The 20,171-nt window shown below is 37.6% G+C and overlaps 2 protein-coding genes across 3 annotated transcripts in view; one reads left to right on the top strand and one right to left on the bottom strand.

Annotated features, from left to right (window-relative positions):
- Positions 1-3,185, top strand: part of RIC8A (RIC8 guanine nucleotide exchange factor A) — a 39,377-nt gene extending 36,192 nt beyond the window's left edge. For both annotated transcript variants that reach the window (XM_081313324.1, XM_081313325.1), the window contains one exon: positions 94-3,185. In XM_081313324.1, coding sequence (XP_081169450.1) covers positions 94-229 — 136 coding nt within the window. In that variant the 3' untranslated portion in view covers positions 230-3,185. The remainder of the gene's footprint in view (positions 1-93) is intronic.
- A 215-nt stretch (positions 3,186-3,400) lies between these two features.
- On the bottom strand, positions 3,401-20,148 carry SIRT3 (sirtuin 3). Its single transcript, XM_081313326.1, has 9 exons — positions 20,023-20,148; positions 14,943-15,038; positions 13,895-14,060; positions 11,668-11,865; positions 8,164-8,396; positions 7,877-7,977; positions 7,108-7,269; positions 6,244-6,453; positions 3,401-4,195 (listed from the first exon to the last, which is right to left on the bottom strand). Exons 2-9 carry the CDS (start codon positions 15,016-15,018, stop codon positions 4,175-4,177), a joined length of 1,167 nt encoding a protein of 388 aa, XP_081169452.1. The 5' UTR covers positions 15,019-15,038; positions 20,023-20,148; the 3' UTR covers positions 3,401-4,174.
- Positions 20,149-20,171: the final 23 nt, after the last annotated feature.

Raw genomic sequence — 20,171 nt, 5'->3', positions numbered from 1 at the left:
GGACATTTCATGGCAGTTTCTGTAAGACTTTTCTTTAAGGTGAAATCACTTTTTTTCATCACTGTTATTTCTTCTTCTTTTTCTCCTTTGAAGACAGCAAATCATCAGACCAATGGCCCTGGATCCTGATGGCAATTTAAGCTCTATCAATGTAACCTCCCTGGATGAAGCTGTTCATCAGATAGCCGAGCAGAGGTTATCATCTGATTCTGATCTGGAAATAGACTAAGTCATCCTCTTTTATTTCTCACAAGTCTATGGACTTGCTACTTTCTCTATATATCAAGACTGATCTTCTGATACAAACACTTGGAAAAAGACTTTTGGTGGCTTAGATTCCTCCACCCAGATCCATCTAATTTCTGCTTCGGCAGCCCTACAGCACTTGTTCTGAGGGAAAGATTTTTACAACTTTGTCTTTCTGACTGTTTTTTCTCCTCAGTGTTGTAAGAGTCTCACCCTCTGGTGCATTCCAAAGACTTTCCAGCAGATTTGCAAAGGGTGGTTTCAAATGAGCTTATAGCACATGGAACACTAAGAGTACACGCGTTTAGTCAATTGTTTAGGAAGAAAAAGTGTATGAATTAGGGACATATGTTAATCCCTGAGCCAAGCACAACATTTAAAAAGTGTATGTCATGGTTGATACAGAGGGGATCTGTAGGCAAATATGAATGTGTATGTATAGTATACATGTCTAGAAATATAATATAAAAATGTGTGAACAATGTAAGTGTGCATTTTTATGAATGTATTATGTGACAATCAATGTAGTTGCATACCATTCCTTTTCAGAACACCTTAAGGATGGTTGGAAATCTTCACGAAAGAGCCGTTGTTGAAAGTATGAGTGTGTGCATGTATTTTGTGTGTGTGTGTGTGTGTGTGTGTGTGTGTGTGTGTGTGTGTATCTGTGTGCACGTAGGTGCAAGGAAGTACGTTAAATAAATATGTGAACGTAGGATTTCCTGGGAAGAAAGGAGAACTACAGACAGGGAAACCAACAATTGCAGTGAAATGAAGAGACAGCAAGTGGACCAGCTCTTTTGGATTCCTCTCCAGACAAGGAGAAGACTTGGGATTGCCCATACATGGTCCAGACAGTTGCTCCTCATGAAGTGTCCAGCAAGTTTAGCACTTTGGGAGACGAGAGAGCACTATCTCCATCCAAACTGCAGTCAGTGTCTTTATGGACACAAGGTTTGCGTAGGTCCTTTTTTAATCACTTGGAAATTGCTTACTATCTGCTTTCAGAATCCTTGGAACAACAGATTTTACAGCAATGGGTAAGTTTCCTTCAATCCTTAGCAAAAGAAGTTTTAAATTAAGTTTAAGGACTTAAAAAAACTTTGAATAAATAGCAAAAAATGTGGTTAGAGCATTGATTTTGAAAAATTAAAATTGGAGTAAGGGTACAGATAAATTTGAAATAAAATTTTGAAATTAATTATAAGAATCCTTCCCAGGGGGAAATGCTGTCCTTTTAGATTCTTTAAACAAAATATAATAACATTTTAAAAATTGGATGCCACAGGGAACTTAAGATAACAAAGAGGCAGGACATTTAAACTTGACTTATTAGTACAGGATGGAACAAAATATTGTAAGATTGGACTTTTTGAGGGATACTTGTGAACAATGGCTCAAAAGTTAATTTTCAGAATGTCTGCCATTATAAATAGACTTTATTTAAAAGATGTTATGGAATAGAACAAGTTTTCCTGGATAAGACTGAGATGACCTAAAAGTAATTTAAAAATAACAGGCTACAAAAATTATGTAGAAAAAGATGCTTTGCTGGATATAAAAATAAAACCATCTGATTTCTTAATAATTAAAGGAGATATACAAATAACAAATGAAAAGAGTGACCTGGATATCTTTCCTATATTGGACTTACAAGAGACTTGTTAATGTTTTGAAGAATTTTGTGAAAAGAATTGTGAGGATGAAAAAAAATTCACGTTCTAAAACATTATTTGAAGGGATCAAAAATCAAGACTGTTAAAAGTAAAAGGTAGAAATATAAAGTTGGTTTATTTGATTAAGTTAAAATAAACGTTATCTGGTAATGCTTAATGAATATTTGCTGATCAAGGACTATGAAGTTTTAAGGATTTGTTTAGAGATGAGATCTAGTAAAAAGATAATTTGCATTTTAAGAGAAAATAAAAAGATATCAAAATTGTTTATGCTTGTGGTGAGAGAAGTCTTTTCTTTATATTTTTCCTTACTATATTTTATCTTTTCTGTTTTCTGCACTATTTTTCTGTTCATTCTTTTATTTTTCCCTAGTTTGTATTAGCATTTAAAATTTTAATTGTAATGTTTAATAAAATACCACACAAAATAAAATATGGGGAATATATGGGAAATACAGAGATGTATTTTGTCCACAATGAAGTATATGTAGATACAGTATTTGCAATAGGACTTTGATCTTTTCAGTCTAACACTACTTTTGTGTTCCTCTTCCTACATGTTTAGTTGTCTGAAATAATATTGCTCTTTGTACTGTTGAGACAAAAGACTTTATTTCCATAAATTATCTGCTTTATTTTCTGTATTTCAATAGCATTTTGCATTCACAGGTTACTTTTATCCTTTACCTGAATTTAAACTTCCTAGTTTAGAAAGGAATTCCATTTCCCAGCTTGTTTTCATTTTACTAGCAATTTAAAACTTAGCACAAATGTACATTAAAATTTTTCATTGGAATAAACAAACCCAATACCAAGGTGTGTGCTTCTGTCTATAATTATTTGAGTGGTGATTCTTAAAAACAGATGGATATTTAAAAAGATGTAAGGCTTAGCTAAAATCAATGTGGATGATTCTATTTACAGAAATATTATGGTCAAGACAATTTTGAGTTGATAAGGGAAGAACAAAATATCAATTAGTGAAATTATATGCTCAATCTGTTGTGATTGCTTGTTTGGAAGATCCAACTTGGCTTATTTATCTTTCAGCCACTTCTAATTTGGATTAGAAGAGATTTTGCTCACAGTTTTTGAAGATAACATAAGGTAGGAAAAGAGAATTTGTAACTTTCCTCAGATTTTGCTGGATTACATTTCAAAGCATTTTTTTTACCTTAGCCTATTTTGGCTAAGGCTGTTGAGAGTTGTAATCTAGCAACAAACATCCGAAGAGCTCTTCACTGTTATTCTAATGACTACTATAAAATGAAATAAAAAGTCCTAAAAAGACACACCATCCCTTTTAAGGGGATAATAAACAGGAAACTAGTTAACTGATGTTGAGTATGCTGAGGATACCTCACCAATGGATTGATGAAACTGAATTATAAGGATTTTTTAAATAAATAAATAAAATAAATATTAAATAAAATCAAGGGCAGAGAATAAAAGCTTTAATTTGTCAAGAGATGCTGAACTATTGATAAAATAATTTTATTTTGCTTTAAATTGAACTGTAGTTGCAAATGCTGCACATTCATCCAGCAGCTACATTATAGCATTCCTGTATATGCTAGTCTTTACTAGAAATGCTGATGCATAAACTAGCTATCTTTCCAAGTTACATAAGTGATATCTATGAATTAATATACACATTATTTTAAGAACTCTTTCTTTATATGTTGAAAATAAATAAGCTGGAATTCACTTTTGATAAAAACTGCACTCCCAATTTGATTTCTTCCAAATGGGTAGAAAATTGTGGATTCAATATGAATGAAATACTGTAATACACTTGTTGAGGCTCTGAATAAAACGCCACAGATTTCTACACTTTTTAAATGACTCAGAAATAATCCAAGTGGAAAAAGTAAAAAAATGGGAGAAAATTAATGCCTTCTAAAAGGGAGGTAGCAGTTACATTGAAAATGCTTGCAGCCTATCTTCATAGAAAATTAAATTCAGATTATTTGCAGGATACAATCTGGGTTGGTCACCAGGACCAGAGGTTTAGTCTTCATCAAATTATTTGGTTTTCATTTCCCCAAGAGATTTGAGAACATGTCTTTCTCTGAGGTGTCAAAGATGTCCGAAGAGTTAAATTATTATCTCCAGATAGTTCTTACTGTTACCTACTAGGTGAACAAAAACACCCCATCTTTTCACTTCCATCTGTGAATTTATCACTATAACCTTTGGCTGAGGCACACTTTTTGAGGAGTTAAATCTTTCCAAAATTAGAGAATACAGTTCTATTTCTTCTTTGTATCCAGCTGAAAACACAAAGAACATGGATTAATTATTACGACCTACACCAACAATTGATGAGATATCCCCCCCCAATAAAAGTAGAAGTGAGGAAGCAGAGACTGTATTTAGTTAAACAAAAACATTACTGACAAATGGTAAAATAAACACAGAAAGAAGAACCAATTTTAACCACACTGATGTTTACTTGAACCTGAGCAGAATGGACTGATATTTTGCATCACATCATTCTGGAGTGATCTTTAACTCGATGTGGATTTGAAAATTTGCTTTTCTTATGAAAACAAATATTTACAAATAAGTAAAGGAACTGGATCTACTTACATAATTAGTTAAAATAAGATCTTTAAGGTGTACCAAGTCTACCTTGACTAATGGCAAAATATAAACTACGGCTTGATTTATGCATTGTGCCAAGACATATTGTGATGTATGAACCTAGTCAATGTAGTTTGTAAACCAAGATGATGTACAATTAAGCAACTGAAGTTTATGCAGTAAATCATGATTTAATATAACTGAACCAAACCTAAGCTGATATGCTATTAACTCCAATAGAATCTCAGAATCACAATTTTTTCAGTTGAATGAAATACTCCTGCATGTATTACATAGTATATCTACTTATAAAGAAGAGATTGAAGCATGCTGCTACCATAACTGCCTAACAAAAAAGTAAGATTTAATTATTCAGTGTGATTGCATTTTATTTCAAATTATTTTGTTTTTATTATTAAGCAATATTGAAAAAGATTTTTAGCCCTAAAACTGAGAAAACAAGCCTTCAGTATTTTATTGTAACGAGTGGTGATGGATTGTGCATACAGACTGTGTGTGTGTGTGTGTGTGTATGTATGTATGTATGTATATACATACACAAACACACACACATATACACACATACATATATATGTGGGTGTGTATATGTGTGTGTATATGTGTTTGTGTGTGTATATATATGTGTGTGTGTGTGTGTGTGTGTATGTGTGTGCACAGACACAGACAGACACAGACTGTTTGGACATACATACAGTCCTTGGGTTGGGACCAAGACTGCTGTCACTAAGAAAGGCAGTTGTAAAGCATAATGTCATATGACTGCATTACTTAGCAATGGGAATCCATGCAATCCCCAAGACGTGTGGATCGTTAAGCAGGAAATGATGGGAGACCCAGAGAAGCAGCACAGAAATGCTGCAAGTGGGTGGGGAGACCAGGCACAGGATGTGCGTGAATTGGTAGTGTGCTGTGGTACACTGAGTGCAGGAAGGCCAAGGGAAGGGGGGGGCACAGGTTCACACGACTACAGGGACACGGGGGAAGGAAGGTACAGATTGACACAAGTGCAGAGAAACCAAAAGAAGAAGAGAGTGGTGCAATGAGCAGAAAGTGGGGGACTGACCAGAACTTCCCTGCCAACTCCCATTGCCTTCTCTTCTGAGAAGCCTGTAGGAAAGGTTACAAATGGTACTGATATGACTGCAGGATGCTGAGTGTGAACTGGTTGCTAAGCAAATCACAACCATGTGACACCAGGGTGCTGCGATGGCTGGAAATTAAAGGAACTATCTTAAGTACCATTTGTTCAGTTCTTCTGCAACTTGTATACCGCCCCGAGTCCTTCGGGAGAGGGGCGGTATACAAATCCAAATAATAAATAAATAAATAAATAAAACATTGGACATTGAATGAGTAGTTGATACGCAGGGAATACCCAAACTATAACTGTATGGATTGTTTCCGAATCTTAAGTTTCACTCTGCCAAAGCAAAATGTTACTGAAATGCACTAGTGACATAGAACAGATTACAAACCTAGTCATATCCCTTGAGTTATCTGAGATGGAAAGTAATAGCATCCCGTGGAATTGGTTGGCTATAACAAATGTAAGTAAAAGAAACCTAATATGACTATGATAAATAGTCTGATGGGTAAAATAACTGTGTACTCTATATTAATTAAAATCTTACCATTAATTTTATTGTTTTCATAACTCCAGCCAGCAAAATAAAAAGAGTGTGAGTGGCAAAGTTTTCAAATCAGAATATCATACCTTTTCCTTTTCCTTTTTTATTAGTTCCTGTAACTCCTCTTTCCAGCCCAACAATTCTACCACTTTTTCCACTCCACTGATTACATCTCCCAGTTCAGCTACATCATTGTGCTGTGACTGGACCGCAAATGGCCCCACCAGGTCTCGATTGATCAGAACGCGGGGGACAGAACCACAGACAGCTCCTGCCAGACTAGCAAAGGGCTCCACCTAAAATAAAGCATTAGAAAGGAGAGTGGAGGGAGTTGTCTCTTTGCAAAGATTGCTGCACTTTGGGGTATTTTTTCTAAGAACAAAATAGTTATAGATCTTCAAATGCTAAACCGAAAGCTTACCCCAAACTTCTCCTGAATTTGCCCATTCCATATGTGTTAAGCTGAGCTGTGCGCAAATCACAAGAAACTAAAAATGGTACTATCAATATTTAAGATGATGATAGTACATTTATTTATATGCTGATTTTCCTAAAAGTCCTTAAAAGATATTTGAGCGAACCCTTCCAGCAAGAAGACCTGCAACGTTATTCCTATGGGAGAAGATAATGAATTCTTAAGGCTTTACAGCAGGGGTATCCAACCTCGATAACTTTAAGGCTCGTGGACTTCAACTCCCAAATTCCTCAACCAGCATGTGGAATTCTGGGAGCTGAAGTCCACAGGTCTTAACGTTCCCAAGGTTAGATATCCCTGTTCTACAGTATAATGAACTTAAAACTCTGAACTTCTTTCCCATCTCTTTTGTTGAACTGCCACCCTCTCATTCCCTTGAATTCTCGTGGCTTTTCTCTGTTCTCCAGAGTCTCTGAATCACTTTGTCTTAAAAACCCATCTCTTATTCTTTTCCCATGTTCATGATAGCCCAGACCTCAAGGGAGGTTCCAATGATAAAAAGCAGGTCTGCCATAGGAAAGTCTGTCAAATGCAAAAAGAACCGATGAGGGAGCTCTTCTCCAAAGAATATAATATCTGGCTTGACCACTCCAGTGCAAACGGGGCATTTTGGAATTTTGTCAGTCATCACATCCCCCTGAAATGAAATCAGATAATAGGGATATAAGTTCCTAATCAGGCAGCACAAGCCACAAGACTGACATCACAGAGGACAGTGCACACCAACACTGCAATAAAAACAAAGGCAATCCTATTAGCTTGCTGAAGCAAAAATCGAGGATCTAGTTGAAATATGTGGATCCATGTGAAAGAGGAGCCAGTGAGTATGGCAGTTACTGTAGTTTCTTAGCCGGGCTGGTGGAAGGAGGCATAGCCTATGAATAAGAAGGAGCAGTCAGGAAAGGCTGAGAATTGGAGGAACATTACTGTCTGGTTGTCTTTGCCTTTATCAATGTCCCCCTTGCATTTTGCAGGAATCACACTGCTAACTTCACTGTTATATGAGAAAAGATGATAATGATCTGTGATTGTCTGATGAGAGATGTGGGGTAAGAGTGATGCTCCCTGTGAAGTCAAGGTAAAGATGAGGGTGTTCTAGTAGGACAAGGATTTCAAGGATTGTTATGTTACCTTCTTGGACGTCTAGAATCAACAGAAGCAGGCTGACTACATTTGCATTAAAATTTATATATGTAATACTTGTACTATTCCTGAAGTGCTATATCTGCTACGCTGTGGCTTACCCTGAAATCTTCTCCTGCATATGATCTTCGACAGACAGTACACGTAGCAGAAGCAAATGTGCCATGAGCTTCAACTAGTTTATCTGGAGGAATTCCAGCAACTAGAACACACAAGACAGAAATATCAGATTTAGTCAAACTATTCACCAACTCACAAGGTATTTAAAATGGATGATCCCCTCATCATCTTCTTCTTCATCATCACCACCACCACCACCACCACCAGCACAAATATTATTGCTGTATAATTTGCTTTCAATTTATCTTCTCAGAGGCAAGAGGCTCACCTCTCTCCAGCCCATCAATATTTTGTGTGTAGAGGCGCAGAAGGAGCCCTTTGTCAAACAGAAGTCGAAGAAAATAATGGGCATAGTTTGGTCTGTAATTGCCAGGGTACAATTCCTTAGCTAACCTGAAGAAAGGCTTGGGATTCTGGAAAAAGTAGCTGAGTTCAAATATGGCTTCAGGGTATGGAATATTGTATTGCTGAAGGTTATTGTATAGCCCACTCCCAGGAGACCTGCAAAAAAGAAGAGTAGAGTAAAATTTGAATAATGATAGGCCAGGGAACCAAGTTCATTCAAGGGATCCCTACCTTATGGTTCACTCTTTGTATGGGATGTGTTTTTTAAAAGTGGCTCACATAATAATAATAATATAATAAACCTTTATTGTCAAAGTACAACATGTGTACATTGAGATTAGCTGAGCCTCCCCCGTGCTCTCCCCCCCCCCCAACACACAGTGACAACAAACCCTCCATCCTACCACACCATGTGAACCAACTACACCACACACTGGTCTCCCAAGTCAATTCTGCATAAGATTATATCCCATTTAAAAGCCTAACAGCCCACGGATAAAAGCTATTTTTCAGCCTGTTGGTACGGCTGGCTATATTCCTATATCTCCTACTGGATGGTAGGAGAGTAAAGAGATACCGTCCAGGGTGTGAGTCATCCCTGAGAATCTTCCTCACTCTTCCAAGGCAACGAGCCCTGGTGATGTCATCCAGTGGTGTCAGGGAACAGCCCACAATGTCTTGTGCTGTGCTCACTACCCTCTGTAATACTTGTCCACGGCTGTCAGACCAGCATACCAAACCCCAATACCATACGAGAGGACGCTCTCTATAGTAGACCGGTAAAAGATGGTCATTAGCTGTTGTTCTACCCTGTTTTTCCGCAAGACCCTAAGAAAGTGAAGCCTCTGTTGGGCCTTTCTAGCCACCTGGGTTGTGTTAACTTTCCAGGTCAGATCTTCACAGAGGTAGACTCCCAGAAATTTAAAGGAGGAAACTCTCTCTACACAGTCCTCCCCGATGTAAAGTGGGGCAGGTTCCTCCTTTTTTCTCCGGAAATCTAACACCATCTCTTTCGTCTTGCCGATGTTTAGGTGCAAGTTGTTGTTACTACACCATATGGATAGTTTTTGTACCTCCGCCCTATATGCTGTCTCATCCTCACCTGTAATAAGACCCACCACAGTTGTATCATCTGTGAACTTGATTATCGCAGTGGATGGGTTAGATGATACACAATCATAAGTGTATAAAGAGTACAGGTAGGGGCTAAGCACACAGCACACATAAATACAGGCAAGCACTGGATTAGGAACACTTCCCCCCTTCCCCCCAAGTAATTAAAATGACGTATCAGGACTATATGTTACAGGATTACCAACTGGTCAAGTGGAAGTTCCCAGATGGGAACAATTATTATTCCAGAAGAGCTCACATATACTGTTTTCTCTGTATGTGAAATCCAAATCTATATTGGATATGGGTCGCAGGTGATATCGCTGATTTAATCAAAGGCATACATTTGTCAAAGCACGCAATGTCTGCCTAACTTCTTAGTCATTGTTCAACCCAATGAACGTATGATGGAGATCCACAAAGCCTTAGCAGAAGAAATGCCTAGGTACGGTACTGAAATATCTAATTCAAGATATCAACTGGTTAGAGATCTAAGGAAAGGAAAGTGGTAAATATATTTTATTTTTCACTCAGAACAAAACATCCAGAATGTTTCATAGGAATGTTCCAAGTTAGAAGTATTTTGACAAGGGGAAAAAACTCTCCCAAGAACTCACCACAAAATATAGAACATCTATATGGATCGACTTCTGCCAGACATGGCTTACCATGCATGTATGTGGGTTTTAATGAGCATGGGATAAGTTGAAGACGTTCACCTCACCTAACTTTAAGACAGGGGTAGCAGATATTTAATTGGTTTATGTTACTGTACACAAGCTACCAAGCGCAACAGGCAACACAACATTCCAATAGAATCACCTGAGATAACACAGAAATGACTGCCCTACCTGTAAAATGAATTCATATACAGGTAGTCCTTGGGTAACCTCCACTTGTTCAACAATTGCTCAAAATTACAGTGAGTCTGAACAAGGGGTATTTATGATGGGTCCTTTAGCTGCAGCTGTTGCAACATTCCTACACACACGATTGCAATTCAAGTGCTTGGCAACCAGCTTGCACTTATGATGGTGCAGCATCTCATGGTTAAATCATTGTGATTTGCAATCTTCTTTCTTAGCTTCCATAAGCAAAGTCAATGAGGAAGCCAGCAAGAGGCCACTAATGGCAAACATGTGACTCTCAGATGCTAGGACCATATAAAAAGGCAAAGGTTCCCCCGCACATGCGTGCTAGTCGTTTCCGACTCTAGGGGCCAGTGCTCATCTCTGTTTCAAAGCCGAAGAGCCAGCGCTTGTCCGAGGACGTCTCCGTGGTCATGTGGCCGGCATGACTAGACGCCAAAGGCGCACGGAACGCTGTTACCTTCCCACCGTAGTGGTCCCTATTTTTCTACTTGCATTTTTACGTGCTTTCGAACTGCTAGTTTGGCAGAAGCTGGGATGAGTAACAGGTGCTCACTCTGTTTTGCGGCACTCGGGATTCGACCCGCCAAACTGCCAACCTTCTGATCGACAAGCTCAGCATCCTAACCCACTGAGCCACCGCGTCCCATATATGATTGGAACTGCCATTGTAAATCAGCACAATCATGTGACATTGTGCTTTACAACTGTGTCATTTAGCAACCAAGTTTCTGTCCCAATTACTATTGGTGAGGACCAACTGTAAAATAAGAGGATTTTTAATTTGCAACTCATTTATAAATTCAGATCAGTTTGATCTGGTGGCTAAAGTGTTAGATCATGAATGGGGAAACATGAGTTTTAGTCTTGATCTTAAGCATGAAAGCCAGCTGGATAACCTTGGGCCAACCACTCCCTCAATGTCAATGCCAAACCAGTTCTGAAAATGTTCCTGAAATAATCACATAACCAGGAGTCAAATCTGTTTAAACACTAAATAAATAAATTGGAAGAGTGTTAATGTCTTAGAAGAGCAAGATCAAATGGGATAAAAGGGAAGTAAAAGGCCAGATGATTCTTAGTCAATAAAACTAACATTATTGTTAGCACTACAGTTATTCTTGAGGACCTCCAAAAAAAACCTCTTGAAGATACCACATTTCATGCAGTCCAAGCATCTCTCTTTTTTTTGCAAAGAACTACTGCACTACTAATTAAAAGAGGAAACAAGGCTCTGTGTTGGGAGAGGCAGAAAAACAACACTGACATTTCCCTACATTTCTAAAAAAACACCCCTATTTGAGCCTCTGTTATTTAACACATGATGAAAGCTATGGGACACCTAATGAAAACAGATTTAATGGATGACCATTCCTGTGTCTTGGTGACGTGGGTGCTTATTTGGCTAAAGCTGGCAAAGCAACATGAGTAGTTCCATACAATACCTGAAATCTGGAATCCCACTTGGAGTACTGAGTCCTGCTCCAGCCATCACTACTATCCTATGGCATTCTTTCTTCTGGATGTATTCCATTACATCGCTTAGGCTGAGCTTCTTATTTCCACCGTTATTTCCTCCTGGGCCAATTCCAAAAAATACTCTTGAGAATGTGGATAGGGACAAGAACCTTACTCCATGGATCCTGCAGGCAACATAATTGGTAAGTGTGCTTTAGTTTATAAAGAAGCATACTTATATTATAAGGAAAAAATAAGAACTAATATTCCAGTCCAGGATGATTTATAAGAATATCCATCTATGGATTGTTATCTAATTTATTCAGAAAAGAATCAGCATGAGCTTTTTCTCTTCTCTTGGTGCTGAGTTGAAGCAATCTCCACCCAGCCTTTAGCTGACAGGAAATTATACTAATGTACAACTTTCTGTTCTCATTGCCAGTTCCTATTCTCTCTCATTCAAACCACTGCAATCACGTGACCTCCCTGATAATAGATAGTAAGAAATGTTATACAGATTGTCCTTGTTAAGGAATTTGTTGTGCAGAGGTCTCCTTGTGCTACCAAAGAGTTGCACAGACAAGGAAGGGTACTGAGAGCAGTAAGAGTCACACAAGAGTACACTGAGTTGTAAAAGCAAAAAGTATTTTACTTTAAGGTGGTGTAAAAACAAAAATGCACAGTCAAAAAATCAACAGTCCAAGTAGTAATCCAAAATACAAAGTCTTCTTACCAGTCCAGAGGTCAATACACAGTTCAGGTAACAGAGCAAAAACAGTAACAGTAGAGAGCAGTGAATTCAGAGAGAGAAAGAAGCTACGTTACTAGCTCCCTCTTATGGCCATGAGAACACTTACACACCCATTGGCCAATTAACAACTTAAAGACATAACATCATGGTTAATATATTTTCAACCGAACATTGTAGGCTAACACCATATGCCTAACAGTCCTTGGACTATGCCAAGGTAAAGGGGAAAATAACACCAGTTCAGCCAGGGATGTCTTAGGGCTTTCTCATTCATGGACTGAAGTTAAGGTGAAGGCAACATCATGTGGATATAGTAGAAAAAAAGAACTTGTTGGGCATATTTCTGCCATAGTTAGATTCCATGGAGAACAAAGTGTTTTTAAAGATTAGACAATTCCATTTAAAGTTCAGGCCAAAACAGACAATCAAGGGTATCATTTCTTATATAGCATCTCGTAAGTTTGCTAGCTCCTACTTTTTATGCAAAAAAGCACTTTTTACAAGTTATGTAAAATGTGGTATTCACCAAGACTTTTTTTGCATCTGAGGATGCTTTGATAGACTTTCAAGAGCAGGGTATTAGATATATTGTATCTGCATGATTAAAGTTGATTAAAGTTTAATAGCTAACAACGAAGTTGGAACTTGATATGCAGTATGAAAATACATAGCAGAGTGGAGTCAATATCTGACATATATTACTGTAACTTCCCTCCAATCAGCATTAATGCAATTTCTGATGCAAGTAGTGGCATTGACCAAAAATGATAGCCATTCTCCTAAAGGTCTTACCCTACTGACGAATCTGCATCTGTCAGAGCAGCAATGTAGAAGATATATTATACTATCTGTTGTAATAACCAACTTATTTTGCTTTACTTGCCAAATATTTAGAACCTGTTCTGAAAAACGAAGGATTCTACCCTGATTCCCATAAAACTGAATTCTTATGGAAAACACAGAAGACAGCTTGGAAAAATACTCTGGAGATTGAATGTAACCCAGTATCACAAACATTTCCTCCATAGTAACATCATTACTATGATTTTGTCCTTGGAACAAAAATAAAGTATTTTTACGTTATTTTAAATAATCTTCAATTTGATTACTCTTTTTAAATTGTATGCCTGATAACTGTACATTGTATTACAACCCATGGATTAGAATACTTAAAAGTATTTTATATTAAGTGAATGACATTTTAAAAGATATTTTATGCAGAGAATAGCCTTTTACATGCTTTGTAATCTAATACCACACTGAACAAGTGTCCTTTGGATCCTTTCCTTCTGCCAGCAATAGAACTATCATGAGAATGAGAACTTTGAACCTGAAAGGTAGTTTATTATAGGCTCACAACAAACATTCAAAATCTCCTGAGCTCTTATGAGCCTTACTCTTAAATAAGATTTAATAGAATTTCAAGTTAAAGAACATTTACACAAAGGATATCAAGGCCTTACCTTATTCCAGACAAGTCTATTGTGTTTTTTAAGCTATTTTCTGAAGTCTTCTGCAGCAAATGTTTTCCATGAGGAAAGCAGAGGACAGATCGTAAGGGAAGTAAGGGAAGATTTTTGCAGGCTGTCAGATTGGAAGTAATTCTAAGTATTTCCAGAAACTTCCATCCTAAAAATAATTAAAAAACATTTTTGGGATAAATATTGAAACTGAAGTATCATTTTGTAGAGGAATGACAAATAATTTAGCTCAGCAACATAAAATTTTATATGTTTAATACTTCCTGTAAGGGAGTAGTTTTATTGTTTATTATATAGTTCAATTACATAAGAAAAGAAACCTGCATTTGCTTACAATTGATGCAATACAAGTAAAATAAATAAACTGAACTTTATTCCTAGTGACTACATGAGGATCTCAATTCAGTTTTCTTGGAAACAATACAGAAGTGGTGTGTCACTTCCTTTTTCTGTGATACTCTTCAATTTACCCCTTGCGTTTACAGCTTTGGGGTCTCCCATCCTAAATAAATAAACACAGCCCAGCTCAACATCCCAGTCCATCTATTGAACCATGCAAGAGAAGGGAATAAAAATGGAAAGCCAGTTGGAGTGCCTGCTGAATTTCATAGCAATTGGCTTACTGCTGGAAAAATAATGTATTCTACATATCACTTGTGTTCTCCAAAAAACCCCACAAAATTAAAACACCACTAACACTGAATTAATTAAAGAAGAAGTCATAACTTAGGGTTAGAATACACAATTTATTAGGAAGACTTTCCAGATTCAAGTCCTAGAATCTCTTCTTTAAAAATTGTAGCCAGCAGAACCAAAATTACCAGCTTTATTATTATTCATTATTGGGTCACTCAAGAACTGGAGTTATTACACAGCACTGTTTCCTATATTCAACTCTTCCCTTTGTTGTTCATAATATATTAACTCCTGTATATTTGTCCACCCACTGTCACAAATCTCCATAGCCTTTCTGAACCCTGATATGCTTTTCCCAGATCAAGCAAGCTGCCTGAAGCAGACTGAGACTTACCAATTAATCTTTGTAAACTGGCAGTCTGAAGCACAGTTTTCCTTGCAGAGACTCTGAAATGCAACCTCCAGTTCATTTTCCTTTGGTGGCCTAGTCCTAAATCAGAAAAACCAAGAGAAGTGATTTTTAAGTATTGTTTTTATAGGGGCTAATAAAAGCCTGGCATTATTTAGCCAGTGGCTGTGATCTAAAGACTAATTTAGGACATACGACAAAGCAGCACTGCTGTTTGCTTGAGCCAGGAAGCACAACTAAATGCTCTTTACCACAATGTTCCTAATAGAAGAACCAATGACAGCCTATATTATCGGTATTTGAGTATAGCATAATAATGTGATTAATTCCACCACTATCCTCTTACTAAACCTCTGAAAAAATGAGAACAGAAATGAAATGCAGCAGCACCTATGCCATGAAACAGCTCTGGATTCTGAAATGGTTATAATCCATTCTTGCCAATGCAAAAATCAGCAGAATGGGCATTGCTCTGCTTTGCCTATGCCCCATCATTTCCCTTTCAAGGGGAAGGACCTGCTACAGGTGAAGTAACACAGTTGTAAGGGTTGGAGTAGGAGGTAAGATGTGTTTTGGTGTAGACTCTAGCTGAATGTAAGCTTTCCCAAAAGGCTCCTGCTTTCACTCCCCAAATAATCAGAATCATTTTCAAACCCATCCCCATTATTTCCTCACTGCAGTCAATCTTGAAATACGGTACTAAAAAACTAACATGAATCAGCCAATGTTTCCTTTAGCTAATCAAGGGGAGAATGTAAACAAAATGGCATCCAGCCAGTCCCATTTCCCCTTGCCATGTCCATATTGTTGCTAAACAAAACTACATGACTTTGCCCATGAAATCACCAGGAATTGAACTCACATCAAAGGAGATTTTGTCTTTTCTCTTGCACACCTCTTGCTTCAATCATTTACTGCAATGTACTTTACACGGAGCTGCCTACGAAGACTACAAGCAAGCTAAGTTGGTTCACTTGCTGGTAGGTGAGAGCTACCAGTGCCATACAACCGCAGTGCTACAAGTATGAAATAATAGTAATAATAATTTATTGTTTATAGGTCATCCAAATTCCAATGATTCTGGACAGTTTACAATTGTTAAAACATTTAAAAACAAAGAACAATACAAAGTGAATAAAAACAGCACTGGCTTTAGTAGGCTCCCACATACAATTTAAAGAGCTGGTCTCCGCCTATAAAGCTCTTTATTACTTGACACATGACTCTGTGAAAAACTGCCTGCTTAACTCACCTGATATATATTCAGTCTGGGGCTGCTGAATCCCATCACCATATGAGAACTGAGGAAAAGAATACAATGCTGCTTTTCAGTACGTTCCCTTATGTTTTGGTTTTGAAGCATGGTTCCTCCTGAGTTTAACTGGAGCTCTGACAACTTTCCAGAAAGTTTGGAAGACCAAAGTCTTTCCTAGAGGTTACAGTGGTTGAAGCATAAAATGCTATAACTATCTGGGGTGGCACTGATTTTATCCAATGCTTTATGTTTCCATTACTCTATAAACTGCCAGGAGTTTGAAAGGTTAATGGTGTAATGTGCTAATTCATAAGCATTTTCTGAACATTTCATAAACTCTTTCTTCCATTTTTTCTGCAGCTTGGTTAGGGAGCCTCAGGCCAGGAGGATCTACCATACAAAACACATCTTACTCCGACCTTCACTATTGTTTTGCTTCACCCACAGCTGGTCCTTCACTCGAAAGAGAAGTGATGGGACATAGGCAAAGGAGTGTAATGCCAAGTCTACTGGTATTTCTGCAAGAACACTGGAAGAATTCCACAACTCAACATTAGCCTTCATATAAAATTGGGGGATCATGGTCAATGCTAGAAGGAGCTGAGCCTTCTTGCAAAATCAAATCAAGACTGGGTTCAGTCTGAAGGAAAAAAAATGAGGCAAGGGCAATACAGAGGAAATAAAGACGCTGTCAGTAGGAGCTCCTCTTCTCCTTCCTTCTGCAGACACACCAAGGTCACTAAACATTATCTCTGTGTTTCCTGAACATAGCTACTGTCAGTTTTCCATACCTATATTACTCAAGGTTCTTTTCTCTGTGCAGTGGGACAGGGTTAGTAACACACACACACACACACACACACACACACACACACACACAAAAGGAGCAGATGTAAAGGAATGGTGAAATATTAGCAACTTGATGTTATTTGGCCTTTGGGATAAGTAGAGTTTGAACTGCCCTTTCACTGAATCCAGTTGCCAAATTTTGTATTAATGATCTCTTGCACAATCCAACTCTTTAAATGGTTCCTTTCAAATGTTGATTTATTGTGGAACTCATTGTTTTTTGGCACGTGAAATTAATTTTGATTCTGAACTATCTTATATATGCTCCAAACTTTTACTTTAGATATACTCAATGAGCTAAGTCTTAATGCTCACGTGATGAGCATTAACCCTTCTTCATATATAAAGGAGTATATTTATTTCCTTAGTAGTGTTCATGGTCACCTTTTCTATTTAATTTTGACAAAGGAACAAAAACAAATGGAAAACCAACCAAATACATATAATACAGCAAACACTAGGGGACAAAGTAAATATATCTAAATAAGTATAGTGATAATTAAGTTACTTGGTTGGTGTTTTTCAATTATTTTGGAACTTTAAGCTTAAATTTCCAGTGTTAGACATTTTAATTTAATTTACGGTAATTATGGGACTTATATGCCGCCCTATCTCCCGAAGGACTCAGGGCGGTTAACAACAATAAAACAACAATTAAAACAGCAAATACAAATATTAAAAAAGATTAAATTTACAAAGCCCCATTGATTATTTACTAAAACCAATAAAATTAGAACAATATTAAAACCTCCAGGTCGGCCAGTTGGAAAAGGTATGTCTTTAGGTCGCGACGAAAGGACCAGAGATCTGGGGCCATCCGAAGTTCTCGGGGGAGCTGATTCCAAAGGGCAGGCGCCCCTACAGAGAAGGCCCTCCCCCTGCGGGTCGCCAGCCGACATTGTCTGGCCGACGGCACCCTGAAGAGGCCCTCTCTGTGTGAGCGCACAGGGCGATGGGAAGTCGTTCCTGGCAGCAGACGGTCCTGTAAATATCCCGGGCCTAAGCCATGTAGGGCTTTATAGGTAAGAACCAGAACCTTGAACCACGATTCTGCAACCATTAGACTTTTTTTTGACTAAGCAACACAAGCTTAAAACCAAAATTTTAAATAATTTAACAAGTGGATACATTTCCATAAAAAAGTACAGGATGAATCCTAATTAGTTTCACAGGCAAGATTCAGAGAAACCTACATGACTAAAAGTGTCCCCTTTTTCAACTAACTAGCAGAAACATGTCCGGGCAACTTCTTTTTTTTCTGCCTTGCATCTGAAATATTGCCTTTATCCCCACACTGTGAGATAGTTTTAACATTTCCTAAACTGTACCACTGTCAAAAAGAAATTTTCTCTTCTTATTCCAAGACCATCCAAGGGCAGCATCAAGGTATTTAAAACAGGTTTGGAAGCAAGACAGGTGACTGGCAGAAACTGGGATTGGCAATAGGGATAGCAAGTTCCATGCAGCAGTTATATTTTTCTGCCACCAAAAGAATGGATGGATAGCACTTAAACTTGGTAGAGTGAAAAGTCCCAGTTTCTGGAAACAAAAATCCTTCCAAGATGCAGATATTAATAAAATTATCAACACAGCTGCATGAACAAAAGTTGACTTTTAAAAAACTGATTACCACAAATAATATTCCTTGGGTCATCCCCCCCCCCAAACTTGACAACCTGGCTCTTCGAGCTCTCTGGCCCAGGCTGAGAATTAATCTTAATTTTAACTGGGGTTTTATTTATGCAGGGACGAATATAATTTTTTTAATTTGTTTTTAACTTTTGTATCTTTGTTTTTTAATCACCCTGTAAACCGCCCTGAGTCCTTCGGGAAAGGGCGGTATATAAATGTAATAAAATAAATAAATAAATAAATAAATAAATAAATAAATAAATAAATAAATAAATAAATAAACTTTAAAATGCTGGCTGTGGAATTCTGGGAGTTAAAGTTCATCTATCTTAAAGTTTCAAGTTTGAAAAACACTGCCTTAAGTACAGGGTCACACCTATAAAGTTAGGCATCATCGTAAGATAAATTGGCTAATGAAACAGATTGGAACAAGATTTTTGATTCTAAAAAAAACTCTTTGCCAGTCAAAATCTTCCTACTTTTCATCGGCAGCAAAATTATTATATGCACAAAAATGGAAAGACTCTGAAATACACATACAATAGAGGAATGGTTGGTGAAGATGACAGAATTTGCAAAGATGACCAAAATGGTTTGATTAGGGAAAAGGCAGCAACTATACTTGTGATTAGATCTGACACCTGTATGGACTTTATGCTGAAAACGGAACAAAAATGAACATGATTTATGGGTTTGATGACTATAAAGTGTAGAATATGGAAAGAAGGGAGCAGTATCTTTAGATTAAGAAGCTAAAATATATAATGCATTTATAACTGCTGTAAAGAGCAAAAGGTGCTTCTTCATAACTTTTCCTTTTTTTATCGCTTTTTCCTACTTTTCCCTCTTTATATTTGTATTGTTTTACTCTGTAAAAAATGTTCAATAAAAACTAATTTAAAAACCTCACTCTTACATTTCCTCACATGCATTTTTCTAAGGCAAACCACAAACCCTTTTTCAAAAGTGTTTTAAAATGCAAGGGTCCCCTGCTTTTTCCAAAACGACACAGAACGGAATAGGAGTGTCTTTCCTAACGTTAACTTTTTCTAATTTTCTAAATGCTAAAGTAAACCCGAATATATAGAAAACAGCAAAGCGCTTTATTGGAGGGAGCTCATTTACTGGTTCTGCTAAGAATGAACCCAAGATCTATGGAACCCAAGATCTATGGCCAGCAAGACTATTGAGTCCTGGCCCCCTAGAAGAGACTATAATGATGTCAACGCACCTAGGCAGCAACAATAATGAAACTTAATACGTCTTGCTGTCCTTGTGACACGCGAGAGAAAGGAATGAAACGGCAGCTGCCTAGTAGTGCTTACCGACTGTGCCTTCATGTCACTTGGAAAGCTGATCGGCAGGGGGCGCCCGAGCGAGAAAAGCAGCTCCGAACTCTCCCAGTAACCATTCGGAGAGTTTAGCGGGCCCCTTAACCACAGAGATCAACCAATCCTTCTTCGGGGGCGGAATGTTGA

Source organism: Vipera berus (assembly GCF_964194415.1).
Source record: "Vipera berus genome assembly, chromosome: 1".
Lineage (NCBI taxonomy): Eukaryota > Metazoa > Chordata > Lepidosauria > Squamata > Viperidae > Vipera > Vipera berus.
Note: the sequence above shows the minus strand (reverse complement) of the source record. Positions and strands in the feature narration are given on the sequence as shown.